The 20,069-nt window shown below is 37.7% G+C and overlaps 1 protein-coding gene and 1 pseudogene across 4 annotated transcripts in view; both read left to right on the top strand.

The window, feature by feature from the left end:
* Positions 1-1,898: 1,898 nt before the first annotated feature.
* LOC138355029 (folate receptor beta-like) lies at positions 1,899-9,190 on the top strand (annotated as a pseudogene).
* An 8,733-nt stretch (positions 9,191-17,923) lies between these two features.
* LOC123771001 (enolase-phosphatase E1) overlaps positions 17,924-20,069 on the top strand; it is a 120,659-nt gene continuing 118,513 nt past the window's right edge. For all 4 annotated transcript variants that reach the window (XM_045763190.2, XM_045763189.2, XM_045763188.2 and 1 more), the window contains exon 1: positions 17,924-18,326. In XM_045763190.2, the coding sequence (XP_045619146.2) occupies positions 18,267-18,326 (60 nt within the window). In that variant the 5' untranslated portion in view covers positions 17,924-18,266. The remainder of the gene's footprint in view (positions 18,327-20,069) is intronic.

Here is a 20,069-nt window from a genome sequence, read left to right as displayed (position 1 = left end):
CTACTAAATAAATATGAAACTAACTAAACACTGTATCTAATGTACCCAACAACGTAACATAACCGTACGTTACAGCGCTTTCCCCCCTGAGAGTTCTCTTCCCTTCCCTTCTCTGATACGAGAGCGCTTTGTTAACAAACAAAGTAATACAAACAGTGCGCTAAGCATTGTTAATGGAAGCGCTAATAATTATATGATGAAGTGTTATGTATTTATTCAGACGAGAACAGCAGCGAACACAAACCAGCGCATATACGAACAAATTGGTTTGGAAGTACAAATTTCTCAGTGAACGAAGTTGTTTCTGTTTTCTCCTGCCCGAAACGCTTTGCGTAATAGTGGCTTTAGGCATTGTATGTACTAGCTCTATCTATAAAGCCAACAAACTTTGTAAAATCTCTTTATGTATGTACCTTTACCTAAATAAAAATTATTATTATATTATTATAGCCCGGTATCCGAAATTGCAGTAGACGACTTGTTTAGTTTAGTTCATTTATTATGCACCCCATACCCATCTTGTGGGCGGTAGTGAAAAGGGTTACAGAGGCATATAATGGACTCAGGGACTAAACCCCACAATTCATTTAGCTAAGCAAGTTACAAAATTCAGACGACTTGACCAGTCCCCCTCGAGGCCGACCATAGTGTGTTCGAAGCTCGAGTGAGCGAGACAGCGAGGCGAGGGGCTCCCCACCACGATCACACCATCACTCTCCCCTCCACCTCTACACTACCAGTGTTAATGATGGCAGCTTTCCGTCACACTCCCTTGACCTTCGTCAGGTAATGAAAGGCGGCGGGGAGGTGTGGTTTCAAACTGCTTGATGTCTTTGAGATTCGTTGTATAGTGTCCGCGGTGTCTTGGCGATACAATTGGGTTTTATATTCGTTTGGGGGGAAACTTTGTGGTATTGGTGTAGAAAGGACTTCCCCAAGGGAGCCACCATCTCTAGTAGTCTCGACATGGCCCAGAAGCCGGCGGCTTGTCTGGAGTTACTCTTTTTCTCCAGACTTTGAAAATCTGTTCTCAAACATGGCCAAAGTATTGCCATCAAACTTTGCACCTCACACTGCCACAGCTTTCCCATATAATTTTCAGACTTCAAATAAAGTACAATGAGAAATTGAGTGAAGCGTTCTATTGTTAATTAAATCGTGATGTTCCTAATCATTGACTACCTTTTAATCCACTTCTTGAATCTGTGCATCTATGGTCTAAACCTCGACTGGCCATTATTTATTAAGTTGTCTTATTCCTCCCCAGAGAATGCTAGCAAAATATTGATGCTGTGAACTATTGATTAAACTATTTCTCTACCAAAAATTCTTTAATGTCTCAAAATTGATGTGAATTTCGTAAGTTTGACTAACAAATGGTCCTATGGTAAAGTATAAACCCTAGATTGTTGCTGTTGAAAATAACATTTTGTTTACTTTAATTTGAAAGCAAAATTACCTTTTTATAACCTGCAAGTGTAAAAGTTTGCTATACTACCTAGAAGTCCATAACTATTACTAGGTTAAAAAAAACTTAAAACTAATTGAACTTTTGCACTTAGTGTGTAAACAAAGGTCTTGAATATACACTAGTTAGGACAACTTGAATTTACTTAAATCTGGTATGTCGTCTACTTGAAAGTAAAGTCCTTGGCATGTGCTCGAACCTTAATAATGTGCTCCGGAGAGTGCGAGACATGTACTGTACTTAGTCATTTGCTATACTAAAGTTTATTTTGGTTGATTTTGTATACTGTGTAAGGTCTATAGACATACTAGTTTGTCCTTGACAAGCTAGTCCAGAAACTTCAATAGATGACTTTTACCTAGTTGTCCTAGAATGTCCTAGAATCTTTGTCCTAGAATGTTCTGCTTAACGTTGGTCGTGACCATGACCATGGCTCAGAAGTAGAGATGTGGATACTCTAATAAACACTTGTATAGATTCTAAACATCACAAAAGTGCACCAGGACCAGAAGGCAGTCTGTTTACTACGGTATGGATAATTTCTTTTAACGTCTTGCTTTTTAATGTACAATATTGTCACTACAGTAGATTAAAAAAAAAATCTGAAGCCTTCAAAAATATGCTTTTAGCTGTAAAGAGCTTTTGACAGTAGTCAAACTTAATATCCTTTCTACCTAAATGATAAATTGCTTAACAGAAAGTACCTCTTTTTATATTTGATTTTTTTAGTGTCATCAGTGGAAGAATAGGTCCTGCTGTACAGAGAATACTACTAGACTTATTCACGAGTCTAGTCCTTACAACTTCAACTATGACCACTGTTCTCGAGTAGAGTCCATGTCCTCGGAATGTAAACGGCATTTCATGCTCGATCACTGCTTTTACGAATGTTCACCCAATGTTGGTCCATGGGTCGTGTCGGTAAGTATTGCAGAACGTCTAAATTCTATATTTTAAAGGACTTTTATTTAACTAGGGTTTCTGCATTGTTTTAATAACTTAAACATGTTTAAACAATTATTTTTAATCATTAAAAATTTAACATTGTGCAAAACTTAAAAGTCTATTTTATAAAGTTTTTATTTTGGTATTCTGAAAGTGACTTCCCCTAAGCATTTAAATGGCATAGTGGCTTTTTTTTTTTTTTTTTTTTTTTTTACCAAAAAATAAATTTGTCTAGACATGTAACAGATTTGGCTCGCTAGTTCCTTTTGCAACGTTAAATAAATTTTCCCTGCAGGAAAATTGCTCGTGGCGGCGGGAAAGATACTGGGGAGTCCCTGTGTGCCATTGATTGTGAGCTTTGGTTTACTGCGTGTGCCAACGATGTCACTTGCACAGACAATTGGACCAACAATTTCAGGTGGTTGAATATGACGGGTGATTGCCCAACAAAAGGAAGCTGCTTGACAAATTACTGCCCTGTAAATTCTACCTGTCAAACATTTAAAGAAATCTATAGGACAGCCTGGAACTTCTGTGAAAAGGTATGTTGAACACAACTTTTTTTTTTTTTTTTTTTTTTTCTTCTTCTTCCCTCCCCACCTTTCTTGATTCAAAGTTCAGTGTATTATTGTCCATGTGACTTGCCAATTTTATATTTTCCAAATGCCCTAAAATTGGCTATTCAATGTTGGTTTAAATTCATAGGCCTAGAGAGTAGACTGCCCTCTTAATATTTTTCCTACCAAGATGGGAAAGGGGTTACTGAACATCTACAAATATCACAAAGATTGATGTGGCTTGATTGTTTCCAAATTTCAGTTTGGCAACTTTAATTGTTAAAATATTTTGATGCTATTTTCTTAATAGTACCTGCTATAAGACTCTGCCTCCTGTGTACATGTCTATTGATACCCAGTAAAGGTGGTATCCCTTCCATATGACTTGCCAGACTGGCTTAATTATTACTAAAGTTGTTTACGCTTAACTATGCCACTTTTTTTTCCAGCCTTCTCCTTAAACACTGACACACCCAGTACCTGGTAAGGTTAAATGGTGTGCTTCAAAATTACCACTGTACAAGTGCATTTTTTCTCAATCAAGAAATGAGTTCATAAAAGTTCCTAAAGTCTTGCATAAACCATTCCCTTTAGTGAAGTTTAAAATATACCTGTACTTTAATACCTGCATTTTTATACAAAGTTGACTCTTCATTCTAGGTGTGGGACAATGCTTGGAAATATGCTGAACCGACAACACCATGTATGCACCTACAGTTCAACCAATCTGCCATCAATCCAAATGATGCTGTTGCTCTACATTATGCACAGATTATAGCTGGTTCCCAGATGCACAGCTGCAACCTAATGTGGTTTAGTATACAACTTGCTGTTTGGGCATTTATCAATAGAATATTGACAGTTGCATCCTAGACTTGGCTTGTTGCCATAGTTCATTAATTAACTCTTTACTTTTGACTATAAACTTGCCCTTGCTGAGGGGAAACGATTCTATTAAAATGTTTACAAAGAAAAAAAAAATTCTGAGTGTAATATCCTGATCACATGAGTAATAGTGTGCTGTATTCTGGTTCTGCCCTTGTGCCTTGTCTACCTCTATTAAATTATCTGAAATGTGCCAGAAATAAAATGCTTCTTTATTTCTATCAGACATCACCCAATGAAATTTTCGTAGATTCTCAACCACATTGGAGTTGTCAAACTTGCAGCCAAGGCCATTTTACTTGTTCTGTTTCACACGTCCCCTCTCCCCCTTAAAAAAAAGTTAGTTTGGAAATCTGCCCAGTCATGTTCTGTGAATGTTGGCAAGGTCGTGGGCTTTGTTAAAACTAACAAACTGCACACCATCTCTTTTTCTTGTATAGTCTTTAATATTCTTTAATATAGTCTTCTTTATTCTTTAATATTCTTTAATATAGTCTTCTTTATTCTTTAGTATTTTAGTATTCTTCTTTATTCTTCTTCTATTCTTTAGTATAGTCTTTAATATTTAGATTATTCAAGATAATGGACAGATGGTGCTAGTCTTCCCAGCTTGGTGCTACCTTTTGATGACTGCCACAGATTGGAGAGATTCTTTCTCTGGACTAAAAATCTCTCGCTTCCTCATTACATGTCCCATGCATTGTCCTGTCTCTGCCACCATCTCTCCCTCCTTACCAAACTAGGAAGACCCTCTAGGCAATTTTTTCTTTCTTAAATTCTGCCATCTACATCTTGGTAATTTTGTGGCCACAGCTGCTGTACACCCTTCTCCTTGCTGCCCAATATTTAACAATTGTAGAGTGGATACAGAATTTAAAGTGTGTACATCAATCATCCACCCAGAATTGGCCAATTCTCCTTGCATATAGGCCAGAAGACTACTCTTCTGGCATGTCCTTGTAAATTCCTCCTCCATATTCTCCTTGGACCAAATGCATCCACAAAGTGCACAATTTTTTGTTAAATTCTGGTAGACTGACTTGCATTCACTTGCCATACTAAAAGGTGATCTTTCTGCACTTTAATATACCTGGGTTGGTGGGGAAAGGGTGACCTTTACCTCTAAAACTTCAAGAATTGCCTTATCGGGAAAAAAATGGGGCAAGTTTCATTTTAAGACCTTACTGGAAACTTGCTACTACCTTTGTCTCTCTTGCTTTCATGTTAAATTTGTCCTTTTACTGCTATAAACTTGCCCTGCTCAATGCCATTCTTCGCTCCATCTCGTACTATCCCACATGTGGCAGAGAATGCTTTTCTTTAGGTTCTGACTGTGCTTACTCCTAGTGCATAGCCTGGAAGTCCCAGCACACGTGTAGATTTTGACTGAATTAATTCGACAAAATTTTTGCCCAAGTCTGAAATCTTGTATTGGGTCAGATGAACACTGAAGGTGATCTATCCTTGGATACCTGGATAATAATTATTACAAATGGATAAAAATCTCCAAAGATGGTTACACACTTGCAACCGAATTCAATATCTGCTTTCTGTAAATTGGTGTCGACCTTGCCAGAAAATTACTAAAGACCCAGACAGATGTCACCAAGTCGCATCAGCAGCTATCCTATCACTACTCATCTTGCCAGTCAGCCCGACAGACATTCGTAATTCAATCATTTCAATCACAATCATTCACAATCAATCGCAATCACTAATTCAAACCACAGCTGGGAACATATTAGTGAAATAGTCTTTGGTATGAGTGTTGGGGGGGGGCCCCCCCTCCCCCTGCTCTACCCATAGCGCTGCTATTCAACAAATGTCTTATTTTTACTGATATCCTCAAAGCAAGAGTGAGGCCATTTCAAAAGGGGCAAGACAGCTGACCTAAATTACAGACCAATATCAAATCTACTGATGCTTTCAAAAATTTTCATTTGATGGTGCTACATAACCTTCCTGGTTTGGTGCCTTCTTTTTGATACTTCAAAAATATTTGAAAAATCGCTTACTGACTGCTCTATTTCTACTTTGAAAAACTTGACATTATTAAATCCCTACCAGTTTGGTACTCTTTTGGGAATGGATGCCAATGCCATTATTAGGCTGCTCAATATAATCCATAAAGCCCTTGTCAGAATAAAGTTCCCAATTGGCCTCTTTATTGACCTGTGAAAAGCCTTTGATATTGTAAATCATAACTACCTCTTAAACTTTACCATGGTATCAGAGGCCTAGCTCTGGATTATTAGTTCCTTTCTTGGTGATGCACCATTATGTAGCCATCAATAACTTGACCCCCCCTCCCCTATCTACCATTGACAGTAGGAATGCCACAGGGCAGCATCTTGGGGCCCTTTATTTCTTATATCAATGATTTGTTAAATGTTTGTAACATTCTTAAACCTATACTATTTGCTGACAATACTACCTTTCCTCTATTCTGACCCAAACTTGCCAAATATTGTCGATAATGAATTAATCCACTCGTGGATGTCTACCAACAAACTCGCTGAACATAGATAAGGCCTAATGTACTATATTTTATTTGGTAGTAAATTGCCAAATGAAATTCAACTTCAGGTAGACAATGTTAACATTGTCAAAAAAAATAAGGGGGAAAAGTTATACATAGCCTATACATAGACACGACTCAACTTCAGCACCCACATAACGCAGTCAAAAGTCTTAAATGGTTGGTATATTTTCCAACATAGATTGTTCCCTCATTCTGCTCTTCGCATTGCACTGGGGTAATTTATACCTCTTGCATACGGTATCTGTGCATGGGATTCGACCACTGCAAATTATCTAGAGCCCATCATTACTCTACAAAAATCTATCGGAACTATAACTCTCTTCAGACAACACGCTTCACTATTGTTTAAGTCCCATAAGGGGGCCAGGAAATGAAATTTTGCACCTTGCTCAAACGCTTTCAAATTATTTGTACATAATCTACTAGGCACATGCTCCAACTTTATCTAAATAATCGCCAACGTAAAGTGGAAAAACAAAAAATGAAAAATATTTGTAGAAGTATTAAAAATTTAAGATTTTTAAATGAGCATCAAATATTAAATATCACAAATTGTTCATTTGGTGTTATTAGGCTCTCAGAAGAGCATATAATCTTCATTCTTATTAGTTATTATTATAGGATTCAGTATAGTTTACTGTAAAAAAAGTCAAATATGGCATTTGATATATGCGCCAAATTGTATACCAAAAAATTTATAACTCGACATTTAAGGTTTATGAAAAAACAATGAAATAGGATTGTAGAACAGACGACTGTGCCCATTTTATGTAAAAATGGTGAGAATCGGTCAAACTGGATTTTTGATGCCGACTCAAAGTGGAAACTCTAGTTGTAAAGATAATTGAATTTGAAGTTAATGATAATGAATAAGGTAGTTCTAATTCATTAATTTACTTGTATGTTTTAATAAACATGGTTTTTTATTCGTACTTGAATATGTGAGTTGTAGATCAATGTGTTGAAATGAAGTAAAGAAAAAATGAGGAAAAACAGATATAGGGATAATTATAATGATTTAGGGGATGTATGTATACTTTATATAAGTGATAAAGCCCTAATCTGGTCCCTAATTATCAAAAAAACCCTAAAGAGACAAAGAAAATGGTTTGAAATCTGAAATATCACCTCCCCCCCCAAAAAAAAGTCCAAGTACCAAGTTTTGCCAGTTGTGGCTGATGTATTTGTTGACCAATTAAATTCTAGTATCTTGACATAGTTAAGGACGGGTATGCACTCTACAGGATGTAAAAATTGCAACAAAATCAGATAATACACAAAGGAAGACAAAAAAAAATTAAAAAAAAAATACATTTGTGGACACTGGTGAAAATAACAGATATTAACATTGGGCATTGTATTTATATGATATACTGTATATAACAAAACAGAGCATAATAACATACTTATTATTATTTGTTTTATTATGTATTACTCAGCAATGCTATAAAGGCACCAACTGCATATCCACTTTGTGAACACTTCTTACTACTATCTTCTTCTTTGAGTGTCGGACAGGTGCATCTCTTTATTACTGCATTATCCATCAGTTCCAATTAATAGGAGCTGTTCTTTTTTAAAAACATGTCTAAAATCAATATTGGGATGAAACTTTCATGATGCTGAAGCTAATAAGTTGGAATTTTGTTAAACATTTATTAGTAGTTTTCACAATTTTAATATTTTTTGATTACTGGGCCCCTTAACATGCTAAACATACTCACTCCACACATTCTCATGTGCTATTTACATGTACAAAACCTTGTTCCTAAATGCTAATCTTGATCTGAAACGTTTCCTTGGCAGGTGTAATAGAACCCATGAGCACAACACCAGAAATAAACATATCTTTGATATCCCGAAAGTCAAACTAAATCTGTGCAAACACTCCATGGAAATAAAAGGACCCAGTCTTTGGAACTCACCCCCTGATGAATTAAAAAATTGTCCAACCTATTCCCTATTCAAAAGTAAAACCAAAGAGTATCTAATTTCTTCCTCATAGTTTCCTACCTCATGCTTCAAACTCAAACTTCATCTTGTACTACAGTACCCACTTCCCCAATATTAGTACTTAATACATATATCCTTACCAGTGTAATCATTGCTGTCAACTTATATTGTACTTATTTGTTGATATATATAACCATGCTACAATGTACCTTTTTTCATCTTGCCTAATAAGGACCTGGATCGAAAAGGACTGATTAAGGATCTGCCCGAAACACTATGCGTGTTAGTGGCTTTGCATGAATGTAAAAATACCAATCTTATGTAATCTCACCAACACATTGTACCTTCTTGCATTTAGATTATTATTATTATTATTATTATTACTGTATTATTATTATGTGCCTCTGTAACCCTTTCCACTACTGCCCACAGGATGGGTATGGGGCATATAATAAATTAACTAAACTCATGATTGTTCATCCTGTCAGTGAATGTGTGTTATGCACACAACACATTTAGATATATGTATATGTTATGTTGACTGTCAGCTTGACAGGTCATTACTGTGGTGATTGTGCATGCCATTATATTGACTCTCTAAGTATTCAGAAGGAACTCTTGTATTTCCCTTGAAACCAGCAGTGTTAGGAAAGCCGTTTGTCATTTACTGTCTAAGAAAGTGTTAATACAGGATTGGCCACAAGTGAACCATGTGATCGGTCAATTAAGGCATCCCGATGTCTCTCTAATGTGATATTAGCTTTTCTAACATCAATCATAGAATAATGTAAGCAACCTATATATTAGTAAGTAAGTTCTGTAAATAAACATTAGGTTTTATGACGGTGTTTGTGTAAAACCTTATTATATAATGCCACCCAACTAAAGTGCCCTCGGCATATACAGCCCCAAGCCCAAACGCCTTCAAACCTTCAGCCATACAAATTTTGGTGAGGACCCATTTCTTGCATTGGAGTGATTCTCACGACCAAAGTAATTTGGAATCAGGTGAAGCCTGTCAATAAGGATTACCCAACAGAAGGGTCAGTTTCTTGGCCTATTCCTAGACAAGAGACTCAACTTCAGCACCCACATACAACACATAACTAAGAAAGTCTCTAAAACAGTTGGTATACTCTCCAAAATCAGATATTATATACCTAACTCTGCTCTCATCTCACTATATTATGCACTAATCTATATCTATCTTAATTATGGTATCTGTGCATGGGGTTCAACCACTGCAAACCACCTCAAATCCATCATCACTCAGCAAAAATCTGCTGTCAGAATAATAACAAACTCTGCTTTCAGACAACACTCAGCCCCCTTGTTTAAATCCCTCAACATGCTAAACAAACTCACTCCACACATTCTCTTGTGTCACTTATATTTACAAAACCCTGTTCTTAAATGCAAACCCTGCTCTGAAACTCTCCCTGGACACATGTAATAGGACCCTTTATCACCACACCAGAAATAAATATCTCTTTGATATCCCCAGAGTCAATCCCCAAAAATAAAGGGACCTGGTCTATGGAACTCACTCCCTAATGAATTGAAAAGCTGTCCAACTTTTGCCTCATTCAAAAAAAAAAAAAAAAAAAAAAATTACCTAATTTCATCTTCATAGTTTCCTACCTTGTGCCTTAAAATTGCACTGTATCTAGTGCTACCCAATCTTTATGTACCTAATCCAAACAACTTTACCATTATGATCATTGCTGTCTTCTTATATGTGCTATCAATATGCTGTTTTGTGCCTATTAATCTTTGTTAAATTACTATCAAGCTATCAATACAATCAATCAGAGCTACCGATGTGCTTTAATATACCTACAATACAATACAATACAATTTTATTTAGGTAAGGTACATACATACAATAAATATTTACAAGGATTGTTTAACTTATAGGTATAGCTAGTACATACAATGCCTAAAGCCACTATTACGCAAAGCGTTTCGGGCATAATCCACGTGTAAAACCATCTTTGGTTTTTAACCATCTTTGTAAAACCATCTTTGGTGAGGCGAGTATTATGCGCTACTAATCTCTCTCATCTCATTTTTTTCTTGCAATGTATCTGTTATCATTTTATTAATTCCTCTAGAATTTACCTACTTAAAATTATCTGTTAGATTAAGGACCTGCCCAAAATGCTGCGCGTACTAGTGACTTTACAAGAATGTAATTACCATGCTATGTATCCTCAAAAACCCAATGTACCTTCTTGTATATAAATATAAATAAAAGGACCCTTACTCGACCAAGTACTCTCTGGGCTTGCACACATTGTTCCTGTAATAAATATAGAAAGGAGAGGGTTTTTTTTTCTGTTTTTTGCACCTGACAGAAATCTCCATCTAACTGAATAATTTACTCGATTAAGAGAGCAGGGCAGTGTATCATTATTTGTGTCAAGGCAACGCCCAATAATAACGTCACTAGTTAGGTAGCCAGCCCATTTTTATATAACATTTGTTATATCCTGCAATATTTAATTATTTCTTTATTGACACTTTAAATAACTAACACCTCACTTTTTTGGGTAAATTAAAGTTAAAGCAGAATTCCATAAGCATTTGTTGTGGGCTGAACTAAGATTATTTACTAAGTGGATGGCACCTATAGCTGATCCCTTCCTGTGATTGGCTGTTGTGTGAATGTCAACAAAGAGTTTCTACCAATGATATGCCATTGATTATGCACCTCATACCATCTGTGGGCGGAGCTTGGAACCTCCTACCCGAGCACAACAACTCGCCTTATGGGTTGCTGTTTGGCTATTTATAGTGCGTTGGAAAAAAAAGAGATGGCGCTAGTGGTATTTTGTGGGGTAATTTGTTATAAGTGTAATTTGATGTCAACAGATGGCGTAAGCTGTACCTTATGGCTACTATTGCCCAGCCAGTTGATAGTGTTCTCTTTTGCCGACAGATGGCATCAGCTGTATCATTATTACCTCCGAATTCCCTTTTAAATACTGACCTACAAATCCCATAGCTTATGATACGCTTTTATATAGTTTGTGATAAGGATTAGGTAACTGGAATTCTGCAATGTTCTTATAATGTTATTTGTCTATTTGTACTCACTGAATTTGTGCGACCCTTGAGGGACTTGAAGTAGAGGGGGGTAGAAATAGCCTAAGCTACTCTATCCCTCACATAGACACCTCAATACACACCTCATCCCTTTGTGTGTATTTTACCTCAATAAACTTATTTCAATTCAATTTCAATTACTCTATCCCTTTGAGATGTATTTCTTTCTGATCTCAATAAACATACTTGAACTTGTACAATGTAGTAAGGGAGTATGGCGAGGCTAGGCAACAAGTTGCCTAGTCTCAACGTCTACGACACTGCTGTATCCAAGACTACTAAATAGGCCCATTATATTGAAAATAAACGGTAAAAATATAGAGTTAATATATATAAATATTTAGGCATATATGTTGGATATACCCATGTGAGTTTGGAAGCTGAGATGAACAGACTGTTAGTTCAAGTATGTTTATTGAGACAAGAAAAAATACATCTTAAAGGGATAGAGTAGCTTAGGTTATTTCTACCCCCCTCTACTTCAAGTCCCTCAAGGGGCGCACAAATTCAGTGAGTACAAATACACAAATCACACTACAAGAATCCCATTTAACATTGCAGGTTAATATAGTAAGCACAGCATATAAGTGTTACACTCTTGGGGCAAAATGTTTGTAGCTCCTAGGTATACTGTCTATCGTATTTCACGTCCTGTTTCACTTTCCATTTCACGTCCTGTTTCACTTTCCGTTTCACTTTCCATTTCACGTCCTGTTTCCCTTTCCATTTCACGTCTTGTTTCACTTTCCAGTTCACGTCCTGTTTCATTTTCCATTTCACTTCCTGTTTCACCACCATCTTCACCCCGTCTACCCTCCATAACTAATTTTTCTAATGCCTCAAGCCTCTTGTCTAGTTTTTTTTAGATATTCCAATATTTGAGTACCAACCTCAGAGTTCACTATATTGTCCTGAACCTTGTTTCCACATGGTTTAATTTTTTCAGCTGCATTTCCTACTTTCCCTAGGCTCGCCTTAAGTGTCTCCGTTCCTTTTTCCCACACATTGTTCATAGGCGCTGCCATTGGCTTCCAGCTGTTTCCTCTATGATCCTGCTGGACAATCTTTCCTTTCTTCGAGAATACATCTATTCTACTTGTAGCACCCGTCCTAGATTCTCTCAGATGAGGCTTCATGCGGCATAGATAGGAACCAGCATTGTGGCTGCCTCGACAATTGCAACAAGATGGGACGATTTTTTCACCGTTTTTAATCTTGACTCTACACTCTCGAGAGTCTTGTTTCTTACCACAGTACCGACACCTGGAGTCAAACTGGCATTTCCAAGACTGTTGGGTCAATGTCGGAAAAGATTACAGCCTCTGAAGGCCTTGGCATGCTGTGGAAAGGGAGTGGGAGTCCCTGTACTACGAATGATATACTTGAGTACTGTAAGATCTCTTATTGATTATGCTGCACCTGTCATTTCTTGTTTTGGTAAAGGTAGGATGGGCAAGTTGGAGAAGGTACAAAATGAAGCCATGAGAATTATCTTAAGATGCCCAAGAAATGCTATGATTGAGATAATGAGGATGGAGTTGAATCTGCAGAGTATTGGGGATAGAATTGTAGAGATAAATGTAGCCTCTGCCATTAGATTAATGAGAGGTGGATGAGCTAATGAATTTATCCTCTTGGTTCAAAAGGTGGGAAGTAATGAACAGTGTATGATGAAGAAGAGAGTATATATGAATAACTTATGTTCTAATGTTATAAAGTATGATGTTATTACAGAGTGTATTGCTGTGCCCAAGAGAAAATTTACACCACCATGGGAGGATTGTAATGTAGATGTAGTAATTACTCCCTTGCATAAGAAAAAAAGTATGTATGAAATAGGAGAGCTGAGGGCAACATATGATTGTATAATTAGAAAACTGCCTACGGAAAACACTCTACATGTATATTGTGATGGGTCAGTAGCTAGGGATGGGAAGGCAGGATGTGGAGTCTTGATCAGGGAGTACACTGACATCGGCACTGTAGATACTGTTATTGGACTCCGCTTAACTGACAATGTCTCTTCAACGCAGGCTGAACTCCAAGGTGTATTAGCAGGATTACAGGAAGTAGTCAAATGTGGTAAAAATGCTTGCTTCTTTATTGACAGCAGAGGAGCGTTAGAGTCTTCAAATAGCAGACGCCCAGTATATCAGAATATTGTGATAGAGTGTAGAGAGAATGTTAAGAGACTAGAAAAAACTGGGTATAAAGTAAGATTCATGTGGATCCCTTCACATGTGGGAATACTGTTGAATGAGGTAGTTGATGACATAGCGAAGAGAGCCACTGAAAAAACTCTTGTTGATGTTGTATGTCAGTTAACCTTGAAACAAATAAAAACAAGAACCAAGATGATCCAGGAGGGTGAAGAAATGATAAAGAGAATGGCAATGGTGGACAGTAGTAACACACTTAAGAATTATTCAATAATAAATACAAATTCGTCCTTCACTTATGGTAAAGGAAAGTCTACTTGGAAGGATTCAATTTACATGAGATTACGATTAGGATATAAATATATCTGGCAATATATTGATGTCAGTGAAAAAGATAAGGAGTGTAAATTATGTAGTATGCCGTACGCCCACACCTTAGAACATTATGTATTAGAGTGTCACCTTATTGAAAAATATAGAAATAAGGAAATAAATAGTGTACCACATCAAATTGTTTGGATGTGTGATAATGGTATAATAGACAGTATACTTAGGAGCTACAAGAATTTTGCCCCAAGAATGTAACAATTATATGCTGTACTTGCTGTATGCAATGTTAAATGGGATTCTTGTACTGTTATATGTCTATTTGTACTCACTGAATTTGTGCGCCCCTTGAGGGACTTGAAGTAGAGGGGGGTAGAAATAGCCTAAGCTACTCTATCCCTTTGAGATGTATTTATTGCTTATCTCAATAAACATACTTGAACTTGAAGGAGATATTATAGGGTATTAAAAGTATCAACACAAGACAGAACACGAAACAAAGGGTATAAATTGGATAAGTTTAGATTTAGGAAAGACTTGGGTAAATACTGGTTCGGTAACAGGGTTGTTGATTTGTGGAACCAATTACCGCGTAACGTGGTGGAGGTGGAATTAACTTAGTCATCAATTAACTTCATCAATCAATCAATTAACTGTAGCTTCAAAAGAACATAAGAACAAAGGCAACCGCAGAAGGCCTGTTGGCCCATACGAGGCAGCTGCTATTTATAACCACCCAATCCCACTCATATACATGTCCAACCCATGCTTGAAACAATCGAGGGACCCCACCTCCACAATGTTACGCGGCAATTGGTTCCACAAATCAACAACCCTGTTACTGAACCAGTATTTACCCAAGTCTTTCCTAAATCTAAACTTATCCAATTTATACCCATTGTTTCGTGTTCTGTCTTGTGTTGATACTTTTAATACCCTATTAATATCCCCTTTGTTATGTCCATTCACCCACTTGTAAACCTCTATCATGTCACCCCTAACTCTTCGCCTTTCCAGTGAATGCAACTTAAGCTTTGTTAATCTTTCTTCATATGAAAGATTTCTAATTTGGGGAATTAACTTAGTCATCCTACGCTCCTACTTCTGTTTAACTCAACAGCAAAATGGGTACCTGGTTGTTAAACGATTCTTCATGGGGGTCGTATTCCGGGGAACATAGGATTACGCTGGTCTTGCCCGAAACGTTACGCGTACTAGTGGCTGTACTAGAATGTAAAAACTCTTACTCCAGCTATTAGTATCAACACAAGACAATGGGTATAAATTGGATAAGTTTAGATTTTGGAAAGACCTGGGTAAATACTGGTTCGGTAAGAGTTGATTTGTGGAACCAATTACCGCGTTACCTGGTGAAGGTGGGATCCCATGATTGTTCAAGCGTGGGTTGGACATGTATATGAGTGGAATTGGGGGGTTATAATTAGGAGCTGCCTCGTATGGGCCAACAGGCCTTCTGCAGTTACTTTTATTCTTACGTTCTTATTACTCTATATTACACCTTACCTCCGTACCTTTACCCTTCCTCTTATTTTCCTCTAAGATTTCTTGTCTCACCTCTCTTGCCTTACTTATGCCCGTGCCTTCCTCGTCTCTTCGCAGTTGTTAGCTGTTAATCGTCCAGGACGGACCGAAACGTCGTCGTCTCCTCAATTTCTAGTGTATAGTTTGGAAAAAAAATTCAGCCGCGTTATCGTGATTTTTATCTGCATACTCAGTTCTTCTTCTTGATGGTAGGTGCAGTTTGCATCTTTGGTTTATCCTCCCGATGACTGCAACTCAGGAGTTGCAGTCAGTCAGCTTCTTGTAGGGCTGCATCCTGGGCGGGGTCAGTAATTCGGCCTTAGGGGGGGGGGGGCTATATAAGCCTAATGATATAAGTCTAACAAGCCCCGCTCCTGTGCCAGGTAAGTTACTGGCTCACCATAGCCCATGCTACTTGGAACTTGTTCCGAGTAGCTGAATCTATAACAACAACAAACAAAGTCTCGATATAAGCCTAATGATATCGGGAGACATCTCCCGTCACGCAGGGTGCAGTCGCAGCTCCACAGATCTCCAGTATCAGCTCTTGATACTGGTAATGGCTCAAAAGGGCCACCACTTACGGGCTATTCATGCCAGTGCCACCTTTTGGGTGGCTTAATCTTCATCAATCAACCTAATGATATAAGTCTTAACGATATGTCAAGTCTATATATTTAAGAGTTGTTACATTCTTGTACAGCCACTAGTATATTGTACAGTACCCTAGTATATGATCTTGTACAGCCACTAGTACGCGTAGCGTTTCGGGCAAGTCCTTAATCCTATGGCTTCTTATCCCCCAACACAATTAATTATAATAATAACAATAATATTTTATTTAGGAAAAGTATATACATAGATGCAGAGTTATAAACATTCTGATTGATTTATATATAGAGGTAGTTGTGACAAGCAACCAGGCTGTTGCTTGTCACATTCCACATTCTGGGTCCCCTTGATTTGTAAAGCATTTCTAGTTTGATTCGTACTCTTGGAATATCAAATAGGTATTTGTTTCTGGTGTGGTGCCCATGGGGTTCTGTTACAACCTTCTAAGAAGCTTTTAAGGTCAGGATTGGCATTACAATTCAGAGTTTTTATTATTTGTATTATTATTATGAATTATAATTGTTGTTCTTAACTACCTCCCAATGGGCATCATTGGCTATAAGCGACCGACTTAATGTACAGTAATGTATTTCGAAATTAGGGGTAGAAATAGCCTAAGCTACTCTATCCCTTTAAGATGTATTTCTTTCTTGTCTCAATAAACATACTTGAACTTGATTTCGAAATAAATTAAACATCAATCCGTAATATTATTAAAACAACAAAAATACATATAATAGCATTTCACACTCAAAATACTTGGATATATTGAAATTTAGTAATGCGAATAGATACGCGAATTCAGAGACATATGACAAATGTTTCGAGAGATGTGTAATTATTTATTTCATTCAAACTTATCTGATTCCAGAAATTCTAGCCAAATATCCCCGATGTGCATTGACTATTGTAACTAGCTCATCAAAACTAACTTGCTTAGCTAAATTAATTTTGGGGTTCAAGTTCAAGTATATTTATTGAGATAAGAAAGATATACATCTCAAAGGGATAGAGTAACTTAGGCTATTTCTACCCCTTTTGCTGAGTCCCTGAGCCCATTATGTGCCTCTGTAACCCTTTCCACTACCGCCCACAAGATGGGTATGGGGTGCCTTTAAATAAACTAAGTTAACAAACAAATAAAATTATACAAACTACGCTAAGTACAATTCAGCCTCCATTACATACACACACTGATTTTAATGTAGATATGTTGATGTGCTTATCATAAATTGTATAAAGATGTTAAGGCAGGAAAACTTTTTTATTTATTAAATTGTATAGGGACAAATTACAAGACGCTAACTTACATATTACTTGAAGACATGCAACAAGTATATGATCATGTGCCATCTATTTATTCATATTCTTAACTTATCAACTTCTATTGCCTCGTTTTGGCTCATTTTACTGTCTTGGAAGACGAGAACAGCAGCGAACAAACGCCAGCGCATATGAATATACGAAATGGTTCGCAAAAATGCCTATCAAACCGAAACGGTTATGTACGTCCCGAATTATCTCACTGTGGATGTTATCTAACACCACAAGCAGCCTCCATCACCAAGTCCTCACATTTAGCATAATCCAACACTATCCCGTCAGCCATGTTGGCAACTCGATCCTCCTAAAGAGCTATGAAGGAATGTTGGAAACGAAATTATTAAAGAATTCTAGGTATGTAACTGTTTATTAGAAATAAATATATAAAACCTGTGGAAATAATATCAAAACTAATTTATCTAATAAACTAAAGTGACGCATTTGAAATTAAAATTTATTTGAGTAGATTTGTTTTATACCACTGATCCCCGCCCCTACGGAGCTCAGAGCCCTCCTCCATGGAGCTGATGTACAGGGGCAGGAAATTCTGGATTTTTAAAATGTGATTTCTCTGCTCAAAACAGTGTTTTATGTACCGCTGTTATTGAATAAATATTCCCCAATATACAAAGAACACGGAGATATATGTTTGATGTTGTAACAATTGTTGATCTTGCTGATGGACCCGGATAAAATCTATGGCCGATATCTGGGAGTAGCGAAATGGCTACCTGCTGCGTCTTAAGATGTTACGCTGCAAGATACAAGTGACTGTGTTTAAAAGTGTGCGTGTTGCAGGCAAGTTGAAAGTGACCGTAGGATAAGCCAGCCAAGGTTACAGGAAGATGGACGCACCGTCAACCAGCACGGCGGCCACCACGGCCAACTCCGCCTCCGCCCAGAAGGTAGCTATGTCCGCCTTTCGGGGCCATTTTGACGCCCCAGTGTTCATGTCATTCACTTAGTCCCGAGTGTTAGCTTATTTTGGCCGTGTTTGAGCCTCGCTTGGGTTGTAGACACCGGTCATGTTTGTGTATGGGTAACGGGTGAGAAGTTAACGGAGAGAGTAATATGAGGTAATGAGGCGGCTGCCCGGGTGGGGGTCATGAGGGCCAGAGGCACCCATGACCCCCTCGTGACCCCCGCGTGACGGGGTCAGGTCAAGTCGCCCCCCAGCACACACACCCATATCCTGGTGGTGTTATGTTACATTTCGTGGGTTGGTTACTAATGTCCAGTTTACAATATGTGTGTTATTGCTTATTTTTTTGTTTTAAGGTTCAGTACTAGCCTACTAGCTCGAGGGGTTGAGCTTTGGCTCTTTGGTCCTGCCTCTGGGCAGGACCAACTGGTATACAGGTTCCTGAGCCTAAGGTCCTAAGAGTCTGAGCCTAAGGGCTTTGTTCGGTAGTACAGTTGGGTTCGTTCTAGACACACAATTGTGAATTCCGTGTTCAAATCCCGGACAGGGAGAAATGATTGGGCACATTTCCTATCGTCTAATGATCGTGTTCACCTAGTAGTATACAAGTGCCCAGGAGCTAGTTTTGTGGTGTTACATCCTGGGGAGGGTCAGTAGTTTGACCTTGATGGGACCTCGATATAAGCCTAACATTATATATATACTCTGGTTGCCTGTCCCCCGACACAATGAATTATTATTATATTTGAAACTGGACAAGGTCTGCGCCACCGCCTCACTTCAGTGTTCACACTACGAACAATTCTGATATGTGACTCATTTGGGTTCTTAGTTTTCACCTGTATTCCCTCGTTAGAGTACTGCCCATATGCTAGATAGTTTGTCCTTATCTAACCTATCACTTCCTCTGAGAATTTTGTAGGTGGTAATCATGTCTACCCTAACTTGTCGTCCAACAATGTGAAGCTTAATTCCTATTGCCTTTTCTCATAACTGTTACACTCCAAGACTAGTCAGCATTCCTCTGAATGTTGGTTTTGTGCTTGACTAGATATGGACACCATACTGGAGCTGCATACTCCAGGAATGGTCAGACGTACATGATATGCAAGGTTCTGAATGAAACCTTAAACAAATTTGAAAAATCCATTATGTTGGCCAACTTAGCTTTTGCTGCTGCTGATCTTCCACATTTGATATGAAATTCAGCAGTACTCTTCCTATTCCACAGATTTCATTGAGTAAATGTTGACTAGACTAGAAGGTGAAGGGACGACGACGTTTCGGTCCGTCCTGGACCATTCTCAAGTCGATTGTGTAAAATGTTGTTAAAGTACTAGTGTTCAAATACAAAAGCCAATCCTGTTATCTATCAAACTAACATTAGGAAAAAGAACAAATGCAAGAAAACAAACCCGATATAAAATTTGTAACATACAGTAAATCAATTAAACAAGTGGGGGTGATATTCCTCCCAAACTCAGACCCCAAATCAGACCCCAAATCACAGTACCTGCCCCACACAGCATCCACCTACACGTACTTGAAATAAACAGCAATGGCTGCACTTTTTGTCTTGCATGCAATGTAATAAAAGAGTAGAGTTCCCAAATTATATAAATTGCCAATTATGCCTTGCAGTCGATTTTCCAGAAGCTTTTAAGAAAACAAAGAATGGCAAATTATTCAATATTCTGGATTTGCGCCGATAATTACACTTTCCTTC

The sequence above is a fragment of the Procambarus clarkii genome, chromosome 65 (genome assembly GCF_040958095.1).
Source record: "Procambarus clarkii isolate CNS0578487 chromosome 65, FALCON_Pclarkii_2.0, whole genome shotgun sequence".
NCBI lineage: Eukaryota > Metazoa > Arthropoda > Malacostraca > Decapoda > Cambaridae > Procambarus > Procambarus clarkii.
This window is presented reverse-complemented; position numbering and strand designations above follow the sequence as displayed.